Consider the following 14,700-nt stretch of genomic DNA (forward strand, 5'->3'; position numbering starts at 1 on the left):
CGAAGAACCCTGCTCACCAAGGCTGCATCAAGGCTTTAAGAAAAATTTGTACAACGCCTGATGCACCGGATCCCAGAGAATCACTAATCTGGCCAGGATGGATGCCATCTGCATGAGGCGCAGGCCTACAGACCAGGGTTATCTGGACTCAACATCGGATTCGGACAGCTCTACTGACACTGACGACGACTCGGACACCTCTAACAAACCTTTGCTACGGAAAACGACTACGATAACAGGAAAATCCCTTTGCCTGAAAGGGCTGCTGACGCTTCTTGCTCTGCTATTTGCTGCTGCTGTTCTCGCTACGATCTTCTACTTCATCGGAGTTGGACCATGGTACCTTACGCATACAAAGGTCACTTATGGACATTCCAAGTATGCCACCTTCAACTGCTGGAATACAAGCACCACGGCTATTTTTGTGCCATGGGACAACGAAACTTCTGCCCAGAATCGCACCGGATTATTCGCCAAAGAAAATGGCAAAAAGTATGTGGAAAACCGAGCCTACAAACTGAACGACTCCTCCCTAGACGACCTCCTGAATCGGACCTGGGAGATCTACGCCTATGACTTCCTCGACACCGGAGCGCTCTGCTGGATACGGGTCCTACAGCGCAAAGAACGACGGACCGTCAGGTGTAACTGGATTCATCCGGATCAAGGATTTCCAGAATGGCATTGCAACATGGCTTGTCGATCACTAATACTGTTGCCGAATCAGGGGTACTGGGATACCGAAGTAGTATACCCGGCCCCGCACAGGTCCTCAGGCTGTCGGGCCTGGCTCCCACGAGGGGAGTTTTGGGGTGACTATCACCTAAATTGCAGAGAGGATGTCAACATCACAGAGCGATCGCGGGTTAACAGCACCTCCCGAAACGACTTTCTCGATTGGGCAACGAGGCCGCCCCCCAACGAAAGTTTGACTAACATTACGGCCTTCCTGATTCGACAAGGTCCAACACGGTTTATATACCAATCTGACCAGCAATATTGTTATAGGAACCACTTTAGGTGGTTAAATGCCTGCCTCTGGAATAAGTTCGTCCAATGTAAGGGCCAAAATTACATTGTTACAGCTGTAGAAGAATACCGGTCGGATTTCTGGCACTCTGTACGATCAATACGGACAGAAATTGAAACCTGGCTAAATAACACATTCCCATGGACGTACATAGCCAAAGACCAAACGTTCTTTGAGGGAGACTTCCCAGAGGGAGCGATTCGCTCTCTTGCTGGGTTAGAGGACTTTCACATTGCCAATTTACGTACACAACCCCTTCCAACTCCTGATGACCTTCTGAGCGCTCCTAAAGGCGACTTTGCAAAGATTGACAAATGTGTTGCGCGCAGTATTTTTGACAGCCTTAATAACACTTGCTGGGTGAAAACCCACTCGTCACCACGATGTGACCTCGTACAAACTAGCAAGACCTTCTATTCCACCTGGAGGTATCACTGTCCTAGTCCTGACGTCCTTCCGACCGCTAAATGGGCTTTACGGGCCTGGTATGAGGATTATTCTCGGAATTGGGACTGGGAATGGTGGGGACTTCAGCAAAAAGAACTTCAAGCCTGGGTTATACCCTGTCTCCGTGAGTCTACCAATTATTGGATCAAGTACCAGTACCTCGCCACAGTTTATTCTAAGGACCGCATGATTTGGCCTGGGGTTTTTTGGAGACCTGAAAACTACGTAAACCCAAGACCTTGGCGCATGACTTGTAAAAATAACACTAGAAACATCCCCGAATGCGTGATTGGTTTGGCTAGAAGACCCTGCCAAACGGTTCGAGGTTGGGAACGCTACTGCGCACAGCACTATGCAGATGAGTATGACACTCACTCTTCAGAAGTTACTTGGCGCAAAATCAATGGCACATGGCGGAGGGCTATTGTGAGCGGAAAGACCTGTACCGACGCAATCCTAGGTTACCACCTCCAGAAGCGCAAGAGTATTCTGGGTCTGCCAGTTCCCTTCATCCCAAACCCCCTTATAGCCATCGCCGAAGGACATGCTTTCCGAAAGAGTATATGTGATGGGAAAGTAGACCCCGGGTTTGACTGGATTGGACCTAATCTTTTGTATTCCAACCTCACCTGCACAATCTCTAAGGAGATTTGGCAGAAATGTGGCGAAGGAGCGGACCAACACGACTGTTTCTGGTATGAAACTATGGGAGCAACCATCGTGACCGCAATCACCGAGGTTGTCGAAGAGGCTGCTAGTGTGGTGGAAGGGGGCCTCCACATTGTTGAGCAATGGCTGCTAAGTGCGCTGAGTATGCTGTGGCCATACATCCTGGGCCTACTGGGAGTGGCCGTGGCTTTAATCGTCGGCAAAGTCGTCCTGGAGGTGTGGCTGAAAGCACTTTGTCGTTGCAAGAAGAGGGAGTACCAGCCCCTCACCCCGAAGGAGGAGTCTGCTTCTGCATAAAAGAGAGCTGCCATGTGCCTGCGAGCCATTCAATCCTCGCTGCAGCTGCCGACAACACCGGAACCAAAAGAACCACCATCGGACATCATGGCATCCAACTTTTCAGCCAACTCATCAAACCCCAACTCACTTTTTGCACCACTTCAAGTGAGTACCTTTGAGCACTTAGGGGTTACCCTGGCCTGGGTACTCTACTGCCACACTGGTTCCTGGCCCAGGGGAGATCCTATGAGGATCTTCGTTGCGCTACAAGGATATGTCAAGCTTATCCTACGACCCATCATCCTCCAGAAATGGGGGTTAGCTTCATCCCTCTTCGCTTGTTACCTGATGGGCCGTACCCGCATCAACTGGCGCAGGGGCGTTGTGGTCTGCCTATGGCTCGTCACCGATACCACAGCCCTCATACTGGAGTTGGTCCTTGGGGGTCGTCAAGCCACTCGAACCGCCCCACTTAAGATCCTCACAGCTATTCTAGAAGGGCTCTTCACAGTATCTATCCTCGTCTACTTAGCGCGCCAAGCCTTGTCCATCAAAGGTCGGGGCAGGCGCATATGGCTACAAAAGTGGATGGTTCTGGCTCTTTGGGCAACGGTTTGGGGGATCTTGGTGGTCCTCTACTGGCTTCAGGAAACCTCAGACCTAGCCATCGTTGTATGGATGATGACCTATGCTGCAATATTCCATGATTCCGCTCATGTCTATGATTGGGGCGAACCGGCTCCAGATCACGACATTCCGGTTCCTGTGATTAATTCTCCCTGGCTGGCAGCCCAAGCAGGCACACGAGCTTAAACCAGCTACACTCTCTGCTTTCGCTATTCGTTGTGTTATTGTTAATCCGAAACCCCTAATCGTGAAGTTACCTAGGTTGCTGTTTCTTCTCAGGCACCAACCTGCTGTGTGGGATGTGGGATCGCCGCAGAGTCCTATGGATTCATATGGGTTGCATCGTCCTCCCGCTGGTGTCACCGTTGCGTGAGCAGCCGTATCACCGATGTAACGGCAATTCTCTGCGCCACAGGGCAAAGAGATTTGCCTTACATAGCGGCCTCCACTTCTCGATCCCTGGAACGGGTGCACAAAATTGTGTGGACCTCTGCCTTTGGCCAAGAAGACGACGACCTTACAACATCTCCAATGCATACGGGACTTCTGCTGCCCGTGATTCAGAAGTTATGGGAACACCAGCTTACTCGACAATGCCTGCCAACTCTACACCTTCTCGATGGACGAGTTGTGGCAGTAGGCGAGTACCTTCCACCAGCGTGTCCCATGTCGCCGGATATGTTTATCGATGTCGGATGCCAAACCAGCAGTGCGACTAACAGAAAAGGTACCCAAACTGAGATTCTCAGTTCATCTCACCAAGCGTGCCAGACAGAAGACACCCTCTTCGTGTCATCTCCTTCACCAGATCCGCCTTCAACCGATATGGATTTTCAGGATCTACTGACTGAGTTGGAGGGATACTGTAACAACCCACCGACACTGCCAGGCTCTGAGATGGATCTGTCTTCGCTTCTGCAGTCTTCCCTGGAGGACATTAGCCCACCCGGATCAGCAGGATCTCCACTTCCTCCACAGTTGGACGCCGAGTGCTGGATTTCTCCGCCGTCCAATCTGACGGAGTATGAGGTTGTGGATACCTGGACACCATCTTCATCTCCGGTTGCCTGCTACGAACAGGACATCTTGACTGCTGATTGCGGTGATGGACTTGACCTCTTTTGACTTCGGACTTTGTGTTTTCTGCGATGCACCGTCCGATCTCAAGGAGGGGGTGTCAAGAAAACTGGTATGAGGTTTGAGATCTATCCAGGTACACACAGAAAAAGGTGCATGAAGGCCTGAAGGAAATAAAGCAATCTTGTGTTTTGATTTATAATGATTGAGTGTTTTGATAATGATTAAGTTGAACATGGATGAATACAATAGGTAAAATGACTGTATGTAAGTAATCACTGAATGATTCTGAAGTGTACGAATCATGATCTGTAATAACATGATAACAATGAAATGATTAAGGTTTGATGATTTATAATAAGTGAAAGAGGTGATTAATGCTTATGATTAATGCTTAAAGGAAATCAGCACATAGTTTTTAATATTTGACTGTGTTTGAAAGTTAATCAGAGAAAAGCATATAGTTTTTAATGTTAAAAGGAGAAGGGGAACTTGTGAGTTCCTGCTGTCGCAAGCAGTTCTGAACAGATGGCCAGACGCACAGGATGGGTGGGGCGGTATGGTTGGCTAAGAACAACACGCTGAGGAAAGGACGGTACTTTCCATCCCAGCCAGCAGACAGGAGGGGCCGAAACCACGTAAACTAACACTCCCCATACACATATATGGCAGAGAACTGTATATAAGCAGACGGAAAAGGAGAAGTTCTTGTTCTTTGTCTGCGGCACCGAAGTAGAGCTAACAGAAGAAGCAGATCGAGGAAACAACAGCAGACCACACCCTGGAGCCACGGGGAAAGCTGAAGCTTCTTGCCGCCAAAGGGAGACAAGTTCCAATCGTCCAACCTGGGTTCCTGATTCGATCATCGGTCTTACCTCAACCCAAACATTGCAACAGACTTGGAGAAAGGACAAAGGTCCCGGAGGGATAAAAGCGTTGGGTTTTCAAAAGCAATTGAACCCTCTCTACTTTGCTTCTATTCTAAAGAGGATTTTTTCACACAAAGGATAAAGACTCAGACCAAGGTTTTCGGACGTTCCTGTTGCCAAAGATCCACCACCAACTGGGTATGAGTCGAACTCGCTTCCTAAAAAGCTATCTCAGAATCTGCGACATAGGTTAGGGAAAGAGACAGGAGGGTATGATTGTACATGTTGATCTTATTACACTGCTCTTGACGTATATACAATTGATTATTGATTTGTATGTCACATATCCCTGCTTAAGCTTGCTTAATAAATTCTTACTCTAAAATTCTAATGAGGTTGGTGGACATTGGAATTAATTGAGTCATTTAATCATTTTCCAGTTCTTTTAATAAAGGTAAAACTAAGGTACATGGTTCTAGTGAAAAAGGAGGCTTCATAATTTCCTTTGGCGAGAGTAAAATAATGACCCAGGGACTTACATCCAAGTCACTAAATTTAATCTAGCCGGTTCCAAGAGCAAGTTATATTTTAGAAAGCGAGCTACCGTTAACAGGAGTGGTTATTGGAATTACGCAGCTGTGAGGGCTACTCAGCTGACTGTTTCTTAACTGAAAAGGGTCGTAACTTCTGGATTGGAGGTAGTTAGAGCTAGATGAATCGCTTTCGACACCAGTTTAAATAGATTATCTCTTATAGATCTCTTTTAGGGTAATACCCAGGTCTTAGAGATTTTCCGGACCTGTTAGACAGAGAACTGGTCAGTAGTCAGCCCCGGGGGGTTGTGATGAAGTGGGAGGGGCTAGCTATTGCAGGATAACGGACAATATATGGTTGTGGACAAAAATCAATTAGCAAGCACTGCTGGGAGAAATCACTGAATCAGGTTTATTTAGTGATATATTCATATATCATATATTGTGAACAAGACGGAGCAGTGAAACTGTTTCCTCCAGGATCAGGATCCAAACCCAGAAACTGTTTGGTTCTCATGCAGCTGCAGGAAAAACAACTTCCAGCCTTTTGTGTGACCAGAACCGCTTCATTTGGTGAGAGTCCACAAGCATTTAGAACAGAGACAATTTGACCAGCAGGTATTATTATATACATAATAAATACCAATACTAATAATAATTAATAATACCTCTTCAATAAAAATAGTCATATTTTTTTCTGATGCACCGTCAAACATCAGTCCAGGACATCTCAGCAGTGGCCTCTAGGCGGAGCTGTGTATTTATTTAATTAGAAAGACTTTTATTGGTCTAACATGGTATGTTGCTTTTTTTTTTTTTATTAATCTGAAAAATCACCAAAACAGGTAAATTACACAGAACTTGTCCTGATTTCTGTGTTGCTTCAGAGGTTGAAACTCGTCAAAGGAAGATCAAAAGATGCCATAAACAGATCTGAAAGCAAAGATTAATCTCTGAAAGCCGACATAAATGTTGAAGAGCCGTGGGATTAAAAATAAAATGTTTAAAAAGATTGACTGCTCGAAATCCCGTGAGAGGTGTACGGAGGGCCGTGCAGGGAGAAAAACGGCGAGTGACTGAGGGTCACTGTAACGGAAACCCTGTAAATTCTAGACACTAACAGGTACCATAGAATTGCACAAAAATCCGTGAGGGACGGCGGCGTCCCAGAGCGAAATTCTGTGAAGAGGAGCCTCGTGCCAGAAGCCCATTAAAATGCTGTTTACATCGTTTTAAACTGTGTGATTGTGAATAAAAATAGCAGCAGGAATGTTGTTCCATATAACACAGTAGGAGTGTAACAGGTAAACCTTTATGGATGAAACTCCACTAAAAACCCACCTGTTTATTTGAAACGTGATCAATTACAAATTTATTGATGGAACCTGACTTAATGTTTTTGATTATTGATTCTATGCTGCTTTGTGTTTCTGTGTTTGTTATGATGTAAAGCTCTTTGAAATGCCTGCTGCTGAAATGTGCTATACAAATAACATTTGATTGATTGATTGGTTTTTTGTTTTCACATCTCCCTCATATTGTATGATATTTCAATTAGATATCCACAGAAACTATAGCGAAATCTTTTTAAACACTGATTTTGTAACATGTTGTAGTTTATTTTCTAGTTCATTTACAGAAGACATGGCAGATCTATGTGGCAGTGTCATTTCTTCTTTGTTGTTGATATTTTTTCTTGTAATTTAACCATCCATCCATTTTCTGTTCACCTTTGTCCCTAATGGGTCGGGAGGTTCCGGTGCCTCTCCAGCTACGTTCCGGGCGAGAGGCGGGGTTCACCCTGGACAGGTCGCCAGTCTGTCGCAGGGCCTAATTTAACTAAACATCTTTATTCTTTTCATCAGGTGACCCTAATACTCAACTATAAGAGACAACGCTGAAAAAACTATTGTCTTATTTACTTTTACATCAGAAATGGGTTAAAATCTTCATTCAAACTGAGATCCTGAAAGTGTCACCAGTTAATCCAGGTTTGCTTCTTAAAGCACGAATCAGAATCAATAACAGGTGGGATTATTGGACTTCCATCGGCTGACATAGTTTAGTGGGTAAAACATCGCTGTCGGAGCTCAGGGACCGCTGGTACCAGTTCAGTTAACGCTGTGGTCTAATTTAAGTTTTGGACCAGTTTATTTTACTGTCTAAAAAATAATATTCACTTGCTGCCAACGTTTTGGAGGTAACATCGTTTAACAGGTTTGCCAGACAAACTTTTAACTGTAAGGATTTTGTGAAATTACTAAATTACTCAGCTTTGTGTCTGCAGCCCAGTTAAGGTGCAAACGAAATAAAGTGGCTTCTATTAAATGAGCAAAGAATTAGTTTGCATGATATCAGAACTGTTTACATTTATTGACATGTTTGCAGAACATGTCAGTCAATATAAGACCGAGAAAATATAAAATAATCATCAGTTCTCTAAATTCTGGTGATATTACAAATTCTTACAGTTTAGCTCAGTCTCCTCCTGAAGTCTGGTATATTTTGGTGATATTTCAATATATTCTTCAATATTCCTTCACATACAGAGAATTATGATTGTTCTGAAGAGATCATAGAGAAAGAGACATTTTCTAATCCGTTTATTTACGTTTGACACGTTTTGATCAGGAAATGACACAGCCACCTGATTTTTTACAAACATCTGCGTTGAGGACCCCGTCTGACTGTCACTAGTTAATTTTAATGAGCTTCGTTTTGTTTTTAAGTTTGTTTCTCCTGGTCTCCAGCTTGCAAACTGGTTCCCAGTAGAGAACACAGATAAATACTGTAGATATGGATCATAATCTGTTGGTATCTGACAGTATAATGTAGGAACATTTATTATTATAATTTTGTTTTGTCCATTTTTATATCACCACCAACTACAACATTGGCTGTTAACTTTATATCACTTAGATGAGATTTTATTGCAGTATAACTTATTACTTTATATTTCTCTCTATTTGGACATTTAAACACCACAAGCAACACCATCAGGTATGTGATTTAAACTGTATTAAATATGATGACACCAAACTCATTGTTCAGCAACACTTCCTGTGTGTAATGTCACTAAAAACATGAATAAAGTTCAGAAACAGTGAGGCTGCATTTCAGGATCAGAGCCAGAAACACTCACTGGGCTACAAGTGTTAATAAATCACATTACAGGAACTAGAGAATCAATTTGAATGTTTTTCTGATCAGTGCTGGTTACAAAAAGCAGAAACTTTCCACTTGGTTTACATTGAGGCTGTTAATGAGGTGAAATTAATTGATTCTGGTCAACCTGAATGTGAATGGGATTGATCTGCTTTTGCTCCAATTCGGTGTTTTCGAGGCGAACTGAACTCTGCTCTGTAGAAACTTGTTTTGAAACATAATTTTCACATTTAACATTAAACATATTTGCTTCAAACAGGATTTATAGTAAAGTTTTGCTAACGGTTTTGTCACACAAGTAGCATTTTTCAACAGGCATCAACACAGCCACCTACAATTTAGAAACATCTGCGGTGCGCAAAGGTTTCAACCAGTTAATTTAGCCACCAGTTAATCTATAACACCGGTACCGCTCGGCTCCGAACCTGCTCGCTGTAAGCTGACCCGGGGTCTCCAGGTGAGGTCCAGCAGTCTCCGCTGCCGGTCGATCTCCTCCTCGTACTGGACGATGGTTTTTTCCAGCTGGGTGAAGATTTCTTCAGCAGCAGCAGTTAGTCTCTCTCTGATAAACTCTCTCAGAGGCTCAACGGAACACATTGTTGCTGAACAGAACCAGAACCTCCTGGACACAGCGACACACGAGCTAACTGAGCTAACCGGAAGCTACCGACGCAACTGCTTCCTGTTTTAGCGGCGGTAAAATGCAGCCTGCTGCTGCCACCTGCTGGACGGAAGTGAAGCTCAAACATGTGAACGTCAAAAGAAAACAGAAATAAATACAGAAATATTTTGTTAAAGATTTCCTGAAATCCAGAATCAAACTCAAAGAGCTAAACCTGGTTTAAAGTTATTTCTATAAAACCTAAACTATCTTTTGTCATATTTTTATCTCATCACATCATAAGTTATAATTTTTAATGTTAGATACAAAATTATATACAGTACCATAGCAAAGTATTTAAAGTTATTTCACTTTTAACTCGTTGCTAAAATAGAACCATCAAACTCAGACACGTCCATTTGAACTCCATGCTTCATAATGACAACAGAATAGAGATCCGGTTCTTCTGAGACTCATTACAAATGGTTGCTTCATTAATGGCATAATAATAAATGTGTTGTGTTTGTTGTGACACAACATACCAAGAAACTGTGACAAGTGTATTCTGTTTTCAGGTTGATTTATTGTTATAGTTCATGATAAAAACCTGATTTGTTGTGGAAACTTCATGAAATTAAACATCGTCTCTCTAAAATTGATCCACATCTAGAAATCACTGAGAAAAGTTCTGGTTTCCATGTCTGGATATTCTGATCTGGGTGTTGTGATTCAGAAAAGGTCCATTTATAGCAACTGACACAAATGAATAAAATTTTTTTAATGTCAATTATGTCTAAGAATCCAGTTTTGACAACCAGCATTACTAGTTTTTTTAATCGGACCAGTGTTAATATGTTTAATAGGTTTTAAGAAATAAACATCGATGAATGACAGTAAATTGTCATTTAAATGACAATTTAAATTGTCATTTCATAAAAATGACAATTTACTGTGAAATCCTAAAACTGCCTTTCACTTGACCAAAACTTCAGTAATAAGTCTGACCTCTGAAGTTCACAGGGAAAAGTCAACAAAAAATGACCTCACAGCAAAACACTAATTTTATGTTATGTTTTGGCCTCTTGTTTCCTCGGTAACAATGTTCTGGATTTAAATACAAAAACATGTGAAAGTTTGTCTCCAGAGTGAAAGTTTCTAGAAATGAAACCTGTCGTGTAAACTCAAACCCTAAACATTTCTCACAAGGTGCTGAAATGTTGACATGCAGTTATAATTATATTCTGTATATTATTTCACTTTTTACATGGTTTGTGTATTTCATCTTTTTCTTTATTTGTATTTTCAATGTGGAAAATGCCAGATGAACAATTTTATTGCCATTTAATTCCATATTGAAACATAAATACATTGGTTAAGTACATTCACCTTTAACACTGGAGTTTTAGGATCTTCAGTTCCCGAACTTTAACTTCTCAACTATTTCATTGTTATCAGAGCAAATAAATTACGTCTCCCAGCATTTATGAACACCAACATTGAATTTGAAATTACAAACCTGGCTGAAGCCTCATCCAGATGGCTGACATGAGAAAGGTTTCTCCTCTGAGTGAGTGGCCATGTGACGAGTCAGATTAGCACTGCGAGAGAAACACACACCACAGACTTCACAGGGGAAACGTTTCTCACCTGTGTGAACCTTCATGTGAGTTACTACGTTATTCTTCTGAACAAAACGTTTCCCGCAGATGTGACACGAGAAAGGCCTCTCCCCGGTGTGAGTTCTCATGTGATGCTTTAAATTACTCCTGTCACTGAACCTTTTTCCACACGTCTCACAAGAGTACGGCTTCTCACCTGTGTGAGTTCTTGTGTGAGTAATTAAATTATCTTTTTGGATAAAAGCTTTCCCACAGATCTGACACTCAAATGGTTTCTCACCTGTGTGCGTTCTCAGGTGACGAGTTAAATAAATTTTCCGACTAAAAGTCTTTTTGCAGGTCTGACATGGGAAAGGTTTCATTCCTGTGTGAGTGCTCATGTGACAGGCTAACAGATCGTTGCGAGAAAAATCTTTCCCACAAATGTCACATGGATGGTGTGCCCCACCTGAGTGAATTCTCATGTGAGTAACTAAGTTATTTTTTTGGATAAAACTTTTTCCACACGTCTGACACAAGTAAGGTCTTTCTCCTGTGTGAGTTCTCATGTGAACAGTACACTGATAACTTTGAATGAAACCCTTTCCACAGGTTTTACAGGAGAAACGTTTCTCACCTGTGTGAGTTCTTATGTGGTCATATAAGTAACACTGATTGAAACTTTTACCACAAATCTTGCAAAACGCCCTTTTTTCAACTCTGTGCCTCTTTAGTTTGGTTTTATCACCATTATTTTGTTTCAAAACTTGATCTCTACTTTTATCTCCATCGTCACTCTGGTTCTGGTTTAGGTCCTCGGCTTCATGATAGCTCTGAGACGAGCGCTGGTCTCCGTCTGGTTCTGGTTCTCCATCCTTCATGAGAGAATCAGTCTGCTGATTCAGAACAAGCTGCTCTTCAACCTGACTGATCCAGATTTCACCGTCCTCCTCCTTTAACTGCAGAAGTTCTGGTTCCTCCAGTTCAATTTTCATCTGAAGGGGATCAGAGTCTTTTTGTTCCTTCTTCCTCTGCCATTGGTCTGGTTTCTCTTGGTCCAAACTGGAGTCAGTCTGTCTGTCAGAAGACCGTTGACCCGTCTGGACGTCCTTCTCCTCACAGGCATCACAACCTGGAAGTTCTGGACAAACAAAATCACTATTAATGTGACTGTAAAGAAAGAAATGGTCACTTAAATCATTTCAAGCGTCTTTACATCCTTTCAACAAACAATAAGACTAAGGTGAAACTTGACAACATTCCAATCTGCTCAGTTTTCTCTAGAACATCAGATCTCTTCAAAAACATTGATAGTAACTGATTTGGCAGCATCAAAATGATTATGTTAGTATTAATAAGTCAACTTCTAATTATTGAAATATTCGCATTCCTCAAAGTACTGGTTGGATTTTTACATTCATACTGACTGAAAACAACGGCCTGTAAAGCGTTCTGGGATTATCTGACTTTTCTCTCAAACACAGACCTTGTCACGTTCGACCTTGTGCTAAAATAAAGCATCGACTATGAACAAATAACACTAATTCCCTGTAGCTCCGTCCCGTCTTGAGAGAAAATATAATAGGTCAGACAATGCAGACAACTTGTAAACAACCTGTTCCATCTTAATGTAATCTTTACTCTTTAACAAATTGATGGTCTTTTTATTAGTGTTACTTCCTCATTGTGGCTCTCTGGTTTAATTCAGAACAACACTTCTAGAGCAGTCCTGCTTAATGTAGAAAAATAGCCAACAGTTTAATAGGAAGAAACGTTTCCTCAATAGAAATTCATATTTTCATCAATAATAAAACTCCATTCTAGGTTCTTTTCAGTAGTTTAAAATCTTTCCATTCCTCTCGCTCAATCTGTACATCAGATTGAGTTTTCCCCAATCAATATCAGCAAAAAAAGAAGACATAACAGATCAGCTAAGCTTCTCCTGCTGTTGTTTTTATATCCCACAGCTTTCTTTAAAGGGCCAGTATCATGTGTTTTCCCATCACAAAAAGCCATTTTATAGCACAAACAAATAACTATGTTACCTTTAGTTGTTGTTATAAAAATGCTATAAATATCAAATATGACTTAAAAGAAATGTTACTTCCTGATTTAACTCCTTGAAATTGGGCCTCTGTCTCTTTAAGAAGCTCCTGCTCTTTCTGAAGCTCCGCCTCCAGAAAGTTTTCCCAACATGGCTGCATTATTAACCCTTTAACGTTTTTATTTTACCAGTGCTGCTCTGAGCAGCAGCTCCTTCGATGAGCTCAGCAGCTCCACCAGCTGTTTGCTAATTGCTGCTGGCTAGTCTGAAGGAGCTGAGTGGGGGAGGAGCTGAGCCTTGAAGGCGGGGCTAGGTCCACCCAGGCATTTATAACAGCTGAGGTTGTCATGGAGATTAAAAGACTTCTCAAACATGAAAGAATCAAGATAACACTGCAGGGAAAAACAGAACATGATTTTAGATGACACTGTCCCTTTAAGAAAGTTTTTTCTGTCATTGTGAGACTGAATGATGTCTGCAAGCCCAAAAGGGCTGCAAGCAAATATTTATACTTTGGGAAAAAAGAATAAAGCTGGAGCTGCCAACTGAAGCAAAGACACTAAGAGAAAATAATTCAGAAATGTGATATAATTTATTTGTCACAGTTCGGATTAGCAATAACAGACATAATCCTGCCTTTAAATATCATCATCACATCTTTATTCCAGACACGAACAAGGTCCAATAATAAAAGGATGAAACAAACAAAAGAAAACAATAAACATTATATTATTATTATTCACCGAGTCACAAATAAATATTGATATATTTTCGAATATTTCTAACAGGATGCTGTGGTTGGGCCCGGCCTGAATGTCCAGTACTGTCCAGTAATATTCTAACATTTTTTATATAATCATTACTTTCTGATCCCGTTCCCCCAGCAGAACCCGACCGGTACCGCTCGGCTCCGAACCTGCTCGCTGTAAGCTGACCCGGGGTCTCCAGGTGAGGTCCAGCAGTCTCCGCTGCCGGTCGATCTCCTCCTCGTACTGGACGATGGTTTTTTCCAGCTGGGTGAAGATTTCTTCAGCAGCAGCAGTTAGTCTCTCTCTGATAAACTCTCTCAGAGGCTCAACGGAACACATTGTTGCTGAACAGAACCAGAACCTCCTGGACACACGAGCTAACTGAGCTAACCGGAAGTTAGCCACGGAGCTGCTATTTGTTAGAAAGTGGAATCTCAGGGCTTCACCGCCCCCTGCTGGAGGGCCGTGAGGGAACAGTCAAAGAAAATGGAAAAAAAATAATTTTTAAATCAATGAAACAATTTTATACGATTAAATCACCACCAAGAACATTTAGATTTAGGTTCATTTTCACATGTAATATTCAAAATCTCTGCATGTTGGATGTTAAACTAAAACACGTTGCAACAATTTTTAATCTTAACCAAAAAAAACAGAATTGGGAATTTTGTGGCTCAATTATATTTTAACCTCAGCTGCCTAATTGCAGTTTTGCAGCACAAAAACTACAGTTACACTGCATTTTACTCTTCCATAATTTATAATAAGAGTAAAAAGAAGCAGAGAGCTTTTAATCTTAAGCAAGGTGAGAATGAAACATGATTTATTTTGATTCTTAGCTGTAATTTCTACTTTTCAATCAATGAAGTTTCTATATTTCTGTTCTTAAAAACTAAATATTCACCAATCAATGTGGCGTTGTGCAGGTTGTCTTAGAGAGTCTGTTTATAAGGAATTATTACTGTAAAGATGAATAATAAATGAGGTTGATGTGCAGAAATGTTTAACCGCC

General features: G+C 41.8%; 1 protein-coding gene across 1 annotated transcript in view; it reads right to left on the bottom strand.

Annotated features, from left to right (window-relative positions):
- Window positions 1-14,143, bottom strand: part of LOC114141412 (zinc finger protein 774-like) — a 28,888-nt gene extending 14,745 nt beyond the window's left edge. Inside the window, exons 1-2 of the mRNA XM_028011957.1 lie at window positions 14,079-14,143; window positions 9,122-9,343 (exon numbers count right to left, since the gene is read on the bottom strand). Of these exons, the coding sequence (XP_027867758.1) occupies window positions 9,122-9,293 (172 nt within the window). The 5' untranslated portion in view covers window positions 9,294-9,343; window positions 14,079-14,143. The remainder of the gene's footprint in view (window positions 1-9,121; window positions 9,344-14,078) is intronic.
- Between the last annotated feature and the right edge of the window lie 557 nt (window positions 14,144-14,700).

The sequence above is a fragment of the Xiphophorus couchianus genome, unplaced genomic scaffold, assembly GCF_001444195.1.
Source record: "Xiphophorus couchianus unplaced genomic scaffold, X_couchianus-1.0 Scaffold1000102, whole genome shotgun sequence".
NCBI classification, from domain to species: domain Eukaryota; kingdom Metazoa; phylum Chordata; class Actinopteri; order Cyprinodontiformes; family Poeciliidae; genus Xiphophorus; species Xiphophorus couchianus.